This window comes from Vespa velutina, chromosome 9 (genome assembly GCF_912470025.1).
Source record: "Vespa velutina chromosome 9, iVesVel2.1, whole genome shotgun sequence".
In the NCBI taxonomy this organism is placed as follows: Eukaryota; Metazoa; Arthropoda; class Insecta; order Hymenoptera; family Vespidae; genus Vespa; species Vespa velutina.
The window spans coordinates 2,636,630-2,649,777 of record NC_062196.1 but is presented as its reverse complement, the minus strand read 5'-3'; the positions used below and the strand labels follow the sequence as shown (position 1 = coordinate 2,649,777).

Here is a 13,148-nt window from a genome sequence, read left to right as displayed (position 1 = left end):
AAGCCACAAACGAAGAAATATATCTACTTCCTTTCTATTTCTCTCTGTCTGTCTGTCTGTCTGCCTTTCTCTCCCCCCCCCTTCTACCCCCTCCTCTCTCTCTCTCTCTCTCTTTTTCTCTCAAGTTTGCTCTCACGCTCATGTGAGTAGGTCGTAAAGCAAGCTTCAGTAGAACTTTTATTGGGAAAACGTTAGCGTCGATACATATTCGATTTTAGACGAACGGATAGCAGAATAGTGGGGATAGTAGGGATGGTGGAGTTGGGGATGAGGGGTATAAGGGGTTGTGGTAACAGAACGAGCGTGCTTACAAATACCTTTCCTCCCGTTTTGAATTTCAATACCGTCCGAACACAACGTCGTCTAACCGATCGATCGATCGACGATCCATCGCACGAGCGCTGTCTACATTTTCCTAGCTATGTGAATATAAAAGAGAACGCGAGACTGAAAATAGACGCCGTCGTCGCCTTTTTGCATGCTTGGAAAGGATGACGATTGAAAAATTCAACAAACTGAATCGATTCCTTTCTATTATTTTCTATTTTTTTTTGTTTTTGTTTTTATTTGCTTTCTTTTCCCTTTTTTTTTTTTTTTTTTTTTTTTTTATTATTTTACCCGATCATCAACGGAAAGTTCGCTTGTTAAAAAGTTTCTGATAAATTTATAAAATCGCTCGATTTCAGAATGAATAAGAATGAAATGCGTTTTGTAAGAAAAACGAAATCGTGATTTATTAGTTTCCGTTTGATCATTCGAATTTTTATTAAATAGATTCGATTTAAACAAATCTTACAAATCTTTCTACGAAATTTAATTTTCCTACGAAGTTAAAGTAAATTATTATTAAAAATAAGAATTTTTATAATAATATTTATAATCTCAATACATTGAAATCATTTTTATATCGAATTAGTATTCGAGTCACTCGTGAATATTACACACGTTAGACTTTAGCATAGCATTTTCAATCAATCGAGGAAATTTTCTATAGAATTCTCGCAATTCCACGTGCGAATAGTCGAAAAGGCGAGAAACGACGATACGATACGAAAATGAGCATCGATCTACACACGTGTTCTAGGCCACGTTTATACGCGGTCATGCATTTCACAGAATCGAGGTAGCCTCGAATGCGTGAAAATGGCGTTATTCCGATCTTATCGGTCGGTCCGCTTGATTTATGATCGAGTCCTGAAAGAGTTAATGGAGGCAAAATAGCGTGGAGACCACCATGAATCGTTTCGTATCGAAACGAGCACTATCGATGCTCTCCGTTTTGATGGTGAACGTCGTTTGGTACACCATTCCCTGTATTCCCTATCCCATTCTCTCTCTCTCTCTCTTTCTCTCTCTCTCTCTCTCTCTCTCTCTCTCTCTCTCTCTCTCTCTCTTTTTTCTCTTTTTCACTCTAACACCTCGTTCGAACATAATTTATGATCGAGATGTAACTGTTAATCATTAACCGATCGTAGAAATCCCCGAACGATTTATCGCAGTTCCCTTTGGGGAAAAAAACTACTGGTTTATCCAGAAGCTTGAAATTTTTCAGAAAGTTAAATGGCGAAAAGTTATGGAGAAAGTATTACTATAACTAGTAGTACAAGTAATAGTAATAGTAATAATAGTAGTAATAATAATAGTAATAGTAGTAGTAGTAGTAATAGTGGTAGTAGTAATAGTAACTAGAAGTTAAATTTATCTATTTTTTTTTTTTTTTCATGATGGAAACGATATCAAATGTTTGTACGTTTTTTTTTACATCTGTTGGAAAACAACGTAAAAGTATACAAAGTTTATAACGTATGTTGACATTCTATGATAAATCATTTAAAACCATATGAAACTAAATACTAATAAATTCCTTAAGTATACCTTTCTTTAGTTCTTTTGAAATTTTAATTTAATTCATGAGAAACCTCATAGTTTATGTTCACTTATAGATTAGTTCATTCTATAATAAATAATTCGTTAGAATTTTTTAAACATTAACATTCATCCAATTTTCCTAACTGGCATTATATACATTGATAAAGAAAGTAACTTTCTATTATCGGTCTACAATTTATTTAAGATATCCTTATTAAAGATATGTTCCTTATACTCCTACGTAGAATTCTCTTGACGAAAAAATATAACTTACCTCTCCTTCTCTTTCTCTCTTTTTCTCTCCCTCAATTTTTTTACTCTTCTTGTCCTTATTCTATCCCTCGATCTCTCGCTCTTTTCCCAAGTTCTCCTCGTTAAAATCGTTCTCTTGGCGTCTTTGTTACCAGTAGCAGGCTCATAACAAGTAACCCGTTTACTTCTTGTTACAGCTATACCGGCACACATACCTGGCCGAATACAAGATCGTGAACCTGAAGACTCTGTAAGTAAACGAGCCATGCCTTGAGGGCGTTTACGATAATCATATCTCAGACTTATTCCCGTGGTCGAGTTTGGATTTGCATTTTAATCTTACATTCTCTTAGCGTTCTCCTAAGCTAGAACGAGATGAAAAAGGATAGGAAGAGAGAATGTTAGACAGAGGGAGAGAGAGAGAGAGAGAGAGAGAGAGAAAGACAGAGGAGAGCTAGATAGAAGAGTAAGAGACATGGAAGCCTAAGGCGTACGCTAGGAAAACCCTGTAGCGTAGAAATTACAAACTGTGTGGGAATTTAATCCTAGCGTCGTCTTACCATCACCCTTATCCGTTACACTTTCTACATTGAAAGAAAGAAAGAGAAAGAGAGTGAGAGAGTAGTTTCCTTCGCAGATTTGAACGTTAACTCAGCATTTAAAGAACCCTTATATCACGGCGAAAGTAAGCACTTTGCCACGTTGTTATTTTCTTTTCTCTCTCTCTCTCTCTCTCTCTCTCTCTCTCTCTCTTCCTTCTCTCTCTTTCAAATATTCAAGAAAAATGAAAAAGAGAAATGGAATGAGGGAGAGTTCGGAGACAATCGGAAGATTCGGAAATGAAATTACTTGCGAGAGAAAGAGAGATAAAGAAACGTACGCGAGAAAGAGAGAAAGAGAGAAAAGAAGAGAACAGAACAATTTGCAATGTAATAGATGAAGTAGATTTTTTAATGGGTTTAATTTCTCTCCAAGGAGACGAGCGTGGTTTGGTTGGAAAGAACCGAAAAGGGTAAGGAGATATAAAGAGGGTAGAAACCGCGGGAAAGTTCAATTCTCGAAGGTCTTGCAGCACTATATCGTCGGTTTAACCGTTGAAAACTTTCCTTCGAGCATGCCAACGTAAATTCACTACCCCTTTACTCTTTTCCCTTTCTTTCTTTTCTTTCTCTTAAAGCTCGATTAATCCACTCTAACTTCTAATATGTTTACTGTCTCCTCTTCCTTCGAATAAGTAGCATTAATGTTCTAATGTTTTTAACGATTAATACGATATAGTATTTTTATAGAAAAAAAAAAAGAAAAAAAAAAAAAACAGAGGGAGAGAAAACAAGAAAAAAGAAAGAGAGAGAAAAGAAGAATTAAAAATCAAAAAGAAATTTAAAGATGTTAAAAAATGATAGTATAAATATTAATATAACATAGTATAATAATTTGTTAAGATACATTACATATTCTTATATTATTACGCTTGATGGCACGAAGTAGCGAAATAGGACGCCAAAGACGATGTAAACGGGTCGAATGTTTGTTCGTAACTGACACCTGATGCCTCGTGAAAACATAGAAAGCCATCTGGTTCCACATCCTTTAACGATATTTGTCTCGACATTGTTTACATCGACGAGACTAAATATAACGACAACATAAAATGAAACATTGACTCATCTTATTTTGACGATATGTTTTTATATTAAGGTTCTCTCGACGAACGATTATCCCTGACAACACAGAGGAAGAAAGAGAGATAGAGAAAGAGAGAGAGAGAGAGAGAGAGAGAGACTCGATATTGAAAATTTTTCATTGTAAATATATACTACATTAATTTACATATTATTTAATCGATTTAATTGTTAAATAATTTAATGAATAATGAACGAAGAGAAAAGTGATAGAGGAACTTTCGCCTAAAAATTTTACTCTATTTTACTCCTCTCAAATGTTACAATTATGAATTTTATGATGTTCTGTACATATAAAAATATAATTTTTGATAAAAAAAAAAAAAAAAAGAGAGAATATAAAAGAAACGTGCGAGCCATTTTGTAAAATGTACGAGGTATTACTGTCGATAATATTTTGTCTTTGCTCTCTCTCTCTTTCTCTCTCTCTCTCTCTCTCTCTTTTAAGTACACAGAAAGTAAGTATAGCATGGGTAGCTTTTGTCAGGGACGAAAGTACCAACGACTTTTCCCCTCGTACTTTCCTACACCTGCACCTACCATAAAGGAACGCCACGGAAGAGAACGTAAACTCTCAACTTTTAAAAATCGTGTTATTTACATTATGTTTTTAATACCTAACCGAGCGTAGTTCGCTTTCTCTACTTCTTTTGTAGAAAACTTGGACTTTTCCGTGGCCCTTTTGTCAACTTTTTTTCCACGTGCACGCGAACAAACGAACAACCTAGCTAGCTAGCTAGCGCGAAAAGCGTTATCACTGTACTACAAAAGCACCGTTCTCGTTCTTCGGTCCAATGCTCGACTGTAAAGATCGTTTAACAAACTCATACGCATAGTTATAACTTTTTTCGTTACTCGCTCGGTCGAACTGGAACGAGTAATAAAATATTTTTGCCACCTAGTGAACACTTTAATGAATCAAAAATTTCGCGTGTTATCAACTTCGCCGTTTGTTAGAATATAGAAGAGAAAACGTAAAGATAATCGATCGTAGTTTCGTTAATTTCACGGATGAATGTCTTTCAGTATTTGCCTAAAAATTATACTATTATTTATTTTGTTTCTTATTGAAGATACGTTGTAACGACTTTTGAAAAAATTAACAACAAATATTCCGTATCTCTGATATATAACAATAGTAAGATGAAATTCATATATTTGTTCATTAATAATCCTTTGAAAAGTGATACGTAATTAAAATAAACCACGTAATTTAGACTAGTAAAAAATATACTTATGTAGGAAAAATAATTCGTAAATTTCACTATATTCAACGTTTGTCGTGATGAAGAAGCAAAAAAAAAAAAAAAAAAAGAAATATTTTTTCTTGAATTAAACGATTTGTCAAAATATATATATATATATACATATGTATATCTCGAACTGAAGATGATAGGTCCTGATATTTCTTTTCTATCGATGAAAAATGATTTATACTAAAGTAGCCATTAAATGTTACGATAGATAAAATTCGATAACCGTAATGGTCGTTAGTCCAACGTTTATTATCCGTATAGACGATAAAGTATAAAAAAAAAAAAATGATACCAAAAAGATCTAAGAAAAAGAAGGATAAATTGCGACTTTTAGCCAAGTGGGTATCTTCTCACGATAGATAGAAAACGCGAGCTACCATCGTCGTGTCTCTCCGTGTCGGCATCGTTGTATCCTTGTCGCGAAGTATATATGAAAGGCTCGTATGCACGAAGAACAAAGAACTCATAAGTTCCTTCCGCTTGTATATTTCTCGTGAAAACTGGTTGGTAAGAGAGGCAACTACTATACACGTCTATCATAAACTCGGTTTGTACGTCACATGAATACCGCCGACTTTATTTATAGCCTTTCAAGAAGAAGTTTACCTTTGAACTAGACGAGAAGTAGTAATATCTATGAAGGAACGAGTCAAATTCACGATATGCCCGGATGCGGGCTAGTACCCGGATATCGGCGAATCGTTGTAAAAACTTTTCGTCGATTCTACACGATCAATTTAACGCATTCCAACATGGATATTTCTTAAATCGTGAATATTTTATAAATTTGTATCGGATGATAATCAAATAATTTTGTCGAATGAATTTGTACAATAGGTACGATCAAAATATTCGATAGATCAAAATAATCGAAATTAAATCATTTCATTGACGAGTTTAAATATCATAGTGAAAATGTCGATATAACGTTAAAATATCAAAATATTGATAAAATCAAATGATAGATAGATTACTCTCGTTATTGGAGTTAAAATTTTTGAAGAAGAATTTTTTGTTAATAATATTTTTAAAATGAACGATAATAATAAGGAGGTACGTATTTGTATCATCATTCGAATCCTTAAATTTAAAAGACATAACAAGTGCAAATAATTTTCTTCTTTTAATGCATAACCTAGTTTTTCTCTATTGCTTGACCATTTCATAAAATGTAATGATTTTTCTACGACACATGACGAAGATATCCTTACCCGAAAGGACAATATTCCACGGTGATTCGTTCGTTCGAAATAAATCTTTGAAAAGTTTCGAATGGGACGTGGTAGGTGAAAACTCAGCTTCGAGGAATCTAATACCGATGTAGAACGTAGTCAGAAATGATGGTGGCTTGTTTGAAGAATTCATTTTAACTTTCACAACTCGTGATAAAATGTTGTAAACTTTATAGAACGTGCCTTTATAGAATCGTCTTTCTCGCGAAGAAAATCTATTTCTCGGGAAGAAAGATAGAAAAAAAAAAAAAATAAGAATAAAAAAAGAATAAACAAATAAATAAATAAATAAATAAAAATTAAGATATCGATATATTTGAATTTTTTCTACAAAAATAATTCACTGAGTTACAAAATTTATGAACACGCAGGAACAATTTTCTCTTTTTTTTTTTTTTTTTTTTTTTTTTTTTTTTTTCATAAACGTTATCAAACCAATCTACAAAAGGACGCTTTGTTTTATGCTCAAATAAATATCATATTTTCCGCGCATACGTATGAGAGACATCCGAATATTTCATAATATCTTGCGCATTCCTGGCAGCCATCGAAGATACATTCTCGATAGAAGACGAGTTATTCTCCTTCCTGTTATTTTTCCAAATAATCGGCAAACCAATTCAAGATAAATTACGAAAATATTTGTCAGAGTAGAAAAATTGAAATATCTTCAAAGAGTAATCATTAAGGGAAAAAAAGAGAATCTATAATATCTATAAAGTTATGTAATAAATCGATAAAAAAATTTTCATTCGCGAAATAATTTACTCGTTCTCGTTCGAAAAAAAAACTCGCATAATGCGACAATTGAAAATTTATTATATTCAAAACCTGTTAAAATAATAATATCTACGAGCAATCTAGAAAAACGAAACAATAATTTAAGCTTCCAAGGTATAACAAATTTTATGACACACTTCTGGCATCACTTTCAGAGCTGTACTATGACTCAAAGATAACGGTCTACGCAATTAAAGCGTCGTTACTCCATGTGCAGTAAAACGTGGCCGCCCGAAATTTTGAGAATGTCGTGCTGGAATGCAATTTCGTGGGAGTCGCGCCAACGATGGCGACGACGTTGACTGTACGGCGACGACCGTGTGCGACAAAACTTCGTTAAGAATAGAAACGTGTAACGACTCTATGAAATAACGACGTAATCACGTTTTCCAAATAAAGTTTCGACAACGGAAATATTTTCAGAACGGAGACGGCATTGATGGCGGCGAATGATTCTGAATCCCTTCAACTTGCGACCTGGGCACCAAGTGGAAACGCTTTGATCTATGTTCATCAGAATAATATCTTCTATCGACTGGAAGCTGAGGTTCCAACAGATTATCAGATAACTGATAGTGGAGTTTTCGGTACGATCTACAATGGCGTACCTGATTGGGTTTACGAAGGTGAGTCGAACTATTTTTTAATTTAATAATAATAACAATAATGAAAAATTCTTAAACATTTTTGTACTTTTCTTTTGCATTTAAATGATATCGTTTTGAAAATATTCATGGTACGAAAAAGATCTCGGAATAAAATAGAAAATGTCCTTTGCATTCAAATTTTAAATTTGTACATTCGCTCATGAAATATCATTTTTATTTATATCAGAAATTTTTTTTCGAATTAAAATAGATTTTTATTTTAACGTTAAGTAACAGAAGTAACCTATTATACTTGTTAGCGGTCTTGCAAGACATTACGAGCGAATTAGGCGATATTCCCACGAGACTCCAACGTATAATGATTCCTATCTTATTCCAACCTTCTTTCTTGCTCTTTCTCTCTCTCTCTCTCTCTCTCTCTCTCTCTCTCTCTCTGTCTTTCTCTCTCTCTCTTCTATTTCATCCTCTTTATTATGGAGCTTTAAGTTTCTTCTGATCTTTCAAACATCTATTTACCATGGGATTAATTCGCTATAAAAAGCAAAGAGTAATAAGATTAAAATGATACGTCCCTTTTGAGAAACATCGATTGAAAAAGTAATACTTTCGAGTAAGTGCATTTAAACGGGTAAAGATTTTTTCCTTTTTTTATTTGTTTTATATTTATTCCACTTCTTTATTCCTTTTTTATTATCTCTTTGTTTTTTTTTCTTCTTCTATGAAAAAAGAGCATTAAACAGATTGAATGTTTGAGATTGAAATCTGTGATAACGCATCATCGTTACGTTTCTCGACATTTTTAATATCTCTAATGTGTCCGAAATTACTTGACGATACTCGACGTACGTATGTATATATATATATATATATATATATATATATATATGTAGATACACATTATAAGTTGAATACATGATTCTATATTTTTTTTGTTTTTACGTTGGCCATTTTCCCTCTATCGAAAAACCTTTCTCTGTTCTTTCCTTTGTTTCTTTTTTTTTTTAGCCGTCTCGAAGATTTTTGCACCAAGGTATATTTCTATTTCGCATGGAACAATAACGTACGCCATACTATGCGCAGGTAGAGAGCATCGTGGCACAGACGGTAATACACATAGCTGATGTTCGGAGAGACATCGCCCGCGTTTGCATATTTCCGGAGCTTTCATCAGCTATGCTCTTTCTAGGTTCCCTCACCTCGCATTTCGTCCTTACCAACAACGTCCCGCATTTCTCTTCTTTCGCTTAGTCGAAACGAATGAAGCGTAAAAATTCATCAGGGAATCCTTGCTTTAGCTGAATAAAAAAAAAAAATAAAAAAAAAAAAAAAGAAAAAGAAAATAAAAGAGAGAAAGAGAAAACGTGAAAATTAAAGAACGAAAAGGAAGAATTTGGTTTATTTATCGTCCATCTTAAATCCAAAAGCTATAGAAAAATCGTTCATTCATACGATAAACAATTTATAAAATTACATAATATTATATTTAAGCTTGAATAATATTAAAATGATATAAACAACAAAAATATTAATCAAGAGATTTTTTCCTAAAATAATATAACGAATTTTATTGATCGATATCTTATTTTATTTCACTTTTTAATTTAACTTTAAAGATGATTTCGAAAGAGAAGAATATATTTTGAAATGTATTTTTTATAAATGAAATAACGACTTAATTAGTTGTTTTTCTCGAGAACTGATAAGAAAAAGTCAATAACTAGCAAATAATCCGCTCTAGCATGAGTATAAAATGAACGTAGAAAAATAACATTTTTGAAGGAGATGCGTAACAGCGTAGGACAAAGCGACAGCATCGTTAAAATTACTTTGTAAATAAATTTTTCGAGCACGTTGACGAATACAACGTGCTCGAAAAATTATAATATGGCGAAAGAGGGAAAAGAAGAAATAAAAAAAGAAAAAAAATTGAGGACAAAGGAAGATGAAATGAAACGAATGATAAAGAGATGGGAGAAACCAAGAGAGAGAGAGAGAGAGAGAGAGAGAGAGAGAGAGAGAGAGAAAGAGAGAGAGAGAGAGAGACGGAGAGAGAGAGAGAGAGAGAAAGCTTGACTATATCGACAAATGAAAAGAGAAAACTCCAATGTTATAGAGGTAGAATGAACAAGACAAGAAGCAACTTCGAATGTATTTTATTAGATCAAAACCCTTTTTCTCGGAAGGAAAATGCGGCGTCTGCAATAAAAAAGAACGACGAATAACTTTCCCTTTTTTCTTTATCTCTTTCCTTTTCCTTTCCTAAGAACGAAAAGAGGAACAACCGGCGTTAAGGTATAAAAGCGTAGAATAAATTTTAGTACAAGCGTAAAAGCCAAACAATAAACACGAAAAATGCGAAGGGAGAGTGGATAGGTATTCTACCACGTGCTAGGGAGTAAAAGTTGAGTCGGATGTCTTTAGGGTCCCTAAGAAGAAACGAAAGTGGCGTAAAAGCAGATGAGAAAGAACAACCCGTACAAGAACGGGAAACCTATTTCCTCGATATACTTAAGTCGTACAGTGACAAATTAACGGCGAGCTCGAACGGATGGTTTCTTCTATGGTGACTCGAGGAGAATGATGGAAAGAAAGCTCTTACTAGAACAAGAAACAAAAATAAATAAATAAATAAAAATAAACGTCTACTTATATTTTCTGTACCATCAACTATACTGAACACTAATTTCCAAATTATTAATGAGAATGTAGAAATTTTTATCTATAATTATTTTCTATTACAATCGTATTAAAAGTATAAGCGATATAAACGGTAAGTAGAATGAATAAATTCAAATTAGTATAAATAAAAATATATATATTTGAAGATTAAATTTCAATAAATAGAAAATTAGAGAGAAAATTTTTCTTACTTTTTATCTCTTTACCATCTTCTTTTTTTTTCTCTCACTGTGAATTAGTTCAACCAAAATACACCACTAAGATGTATATATATATATATATATATATATATATATATATATACATACACACATATGTATGATATTTAAAAGATTTAAGAATAATTATTTCGATTTTTAAGAAAAGCAACGAGACTCTCTAATCTGAATGTTCATCTAAAGCGCAGCCGCGTTTCCTTCACGTTTTATGTATTCAGAAAAGGATATCGGGTAGCTCGCGAGCTAGAAAAGAGAGTCCAGTAGAAGGAAGTATATAGCTACCTTTAAACGAGGATTTTACTATGCACGAGCAAGCTCGCTCGTATCGTTCTCTCTTTCTCTCTCTCTCTCTCTCTCTCTCTCTCTTTCTTTCCTCTCTCTTTCTCTCTCTCTCTCTTTCTTTCCTCTCTCTTTCTCCCTCTCTCTCTCTCTTTCTTTCCTCTCTCTTTCTCTCTCTCTCTCTCTCTCTTTCTTTCCTTTCTATCTCTCTCTCTCTCTCTCTCTCTCTCTCTCTTTCTCTTATTCTGTGAAACTCATGGACGGAAAAACCATGGAAAACAGTCGACTGACATATTTTAAAAGAAAATAATGGAAAGAAAGAGAGATAGAGAGGAAAAGGCCGCGGAGATACGAATATTCCGGCATAGATTAATATATAAGTGAGACGAGAAACAACCTCATGAAGTATAATAGGATTTACATTTATTTTTTTTTTCTTTTTTTTATTTTTCTGTTTTCTTTTTCCTTCGTTTTTTCTTTTTTTTTTTGTTCCGAACATACATTAATCGAGATCCGTGTTAAAATCATCCAAATAATTAACAAATATTTGTGATCATTGAAAGTATAGTTCATATTTTTAACGTTTGAGCTGATTTGAAATCTCCGAGATTGACCGCGACAAATTGATACGATCTTTTGTTCTTAATTTTATTGTTCTTAATTTTTGTGTTCATTAATTATTTAATAAAAAATATGTGAAAATGTACATTGGCACTTTCTATTAACACATTGAAAATGAAACTGTTGACGAAATATGTATATAAAATAAATTTAAAAAAAAAACATTTATTTAATGAAATCAAAATGTATCAATTTACCCGACTGAAGCTCTGTTAAATTGATACATGTAATGAAATATCTTGATGACTGTTGATAGATATTTTTATTATTAAAGATATGTTATTTCGTTCATATTGTTTTGTAATATAATTTCAATTATATAAATCAAACATTATTTAATTGAAACGTTTTTCTCCATAAAAACAAAATGATTGAATAATATCTGTTATTGTCAACATACATAAATTTACGCTCTATCTTAATAAATAGATAAACAATAAACATCTAGTACTATGATCGAGTTACATATAAATAATGTCCAGAAAATTTCTATTTATCAATCTGCTCCTGTATCAATTTGAGTCTCCCCTAATCGATTGGTAATTCGATTATCAATTTCATTATTTTTTATTAATTGTACTTAATATTGAAATTCGTAAATCCATTGAGTATACAGCAAAATAATAAAGCGAACTTTATATCTCAAAGATCTATTCAAAGATCTACCTTTTCTTATTTGATTTTCCTCAACTTCACGGATCCGTGTCTTTCTTAACTTATTTTCGAGGAAGAAGAAACGAGAACATCCTTCTCTCTCTTTCTCTCTTTTCTTTCTCTTCTCTCTCTCTCTCTCTCTCTCTCTCTCTCTCTCTCTCTCTCTCTTTCTCTCTATCTCTCTATCTCTCTATCGAGAAGTAAGGTAACTTGAGAATTCTTGAGATACGAGAACGATAGCGACTTAACGAAAGGGGATTGCCTGATGTATTTCCTCTTGATAGCGTTAGGAGCAATCTTTGTGAACGTTATTTTGTCAGAGAAGTTCGTAGTGCATTAACATGAACGTCAATCGGTAGTTCAAACTCGGTTTTAAGTTCCTTAAAGAGAATCACGATCCACTTCGGTGGCTACCGTTACTTCTTCTCCTCCTCCTTTATCTCCTTCTGCTTCTTCTCTTGATCCATCCTTTCCTTCTTCTTCTTCTTCTTCTTCTTCTTAAGCTTCTCCCCTTCTTGTTGTACACATGCAATATAACTCTAACAGGGAAAGAGGGAAAGAGGGAAAGAGAAAGAAAGAGAGAAAGAGAGAGAGAGAGAGAGAGAGAGAGAGAGAGAGAACGTATTTTCGGTTCCGGGATGCAATACGGGTAGGCACTTTGCACGATGAGAAATGTCCAAGCGGTTCAACGGGCCGAGCATAACGATAACACGAAACGCGACGAGAAACTAAAAACTTTTCTGCCTGCTACGGATTCACCATAGTAATTCAAAAAAAGAAGAAAAAAAAAAAAAAACAGATAGAAAAAAAATACGAAAAAGAAAAACGAAAAAATAACACACAGAAAAAGAAAGAGATATAAAGAGAGAGAGAGAGAGAGAGAGAGAGAGAGAGAAAGAGAGAGAAAGTACTCTCCCCGTTTTGTTATACATGCCACGTAACGTCGTCCTTCTGTGTAATGGAAAAAGTGGACGAGTCGATTATCTCGACCATCTAGTCGTGAGCGCAAACCGCAAAA

General features: G+C 33.1%; 1 protein-coding gene across 14 annotated transcripts in view; it reads left to right on the top strand.

The window, feature by feature from the left end:
- LOC124951543 (venom dipeptidyl peptidase 4) overlaps window positions 1-13,148 on the top strand; it is a 277,366-nt gene that overhangs the window by 232,304 nt on the left and 31,914 nt on the right. For all 14 annotated transcript variants that reach the window (XM_047500074.1, XM_047500086.1, XM_047500085.1 and 11 more), the window contains 2 exons: window positions 2,319-2,371; window positions 7,495-7,697. In XM_047500074.1, the coding sequence (XP_047356030.1) occupies window positions 2,319-2,371; window positions 7,495-7,697 (256 nt within the window). The remainder of the gene's footprint in view (window positions 1-2,318; window positions 2,372-7,494; window positions 7,698-13,148) is intronic.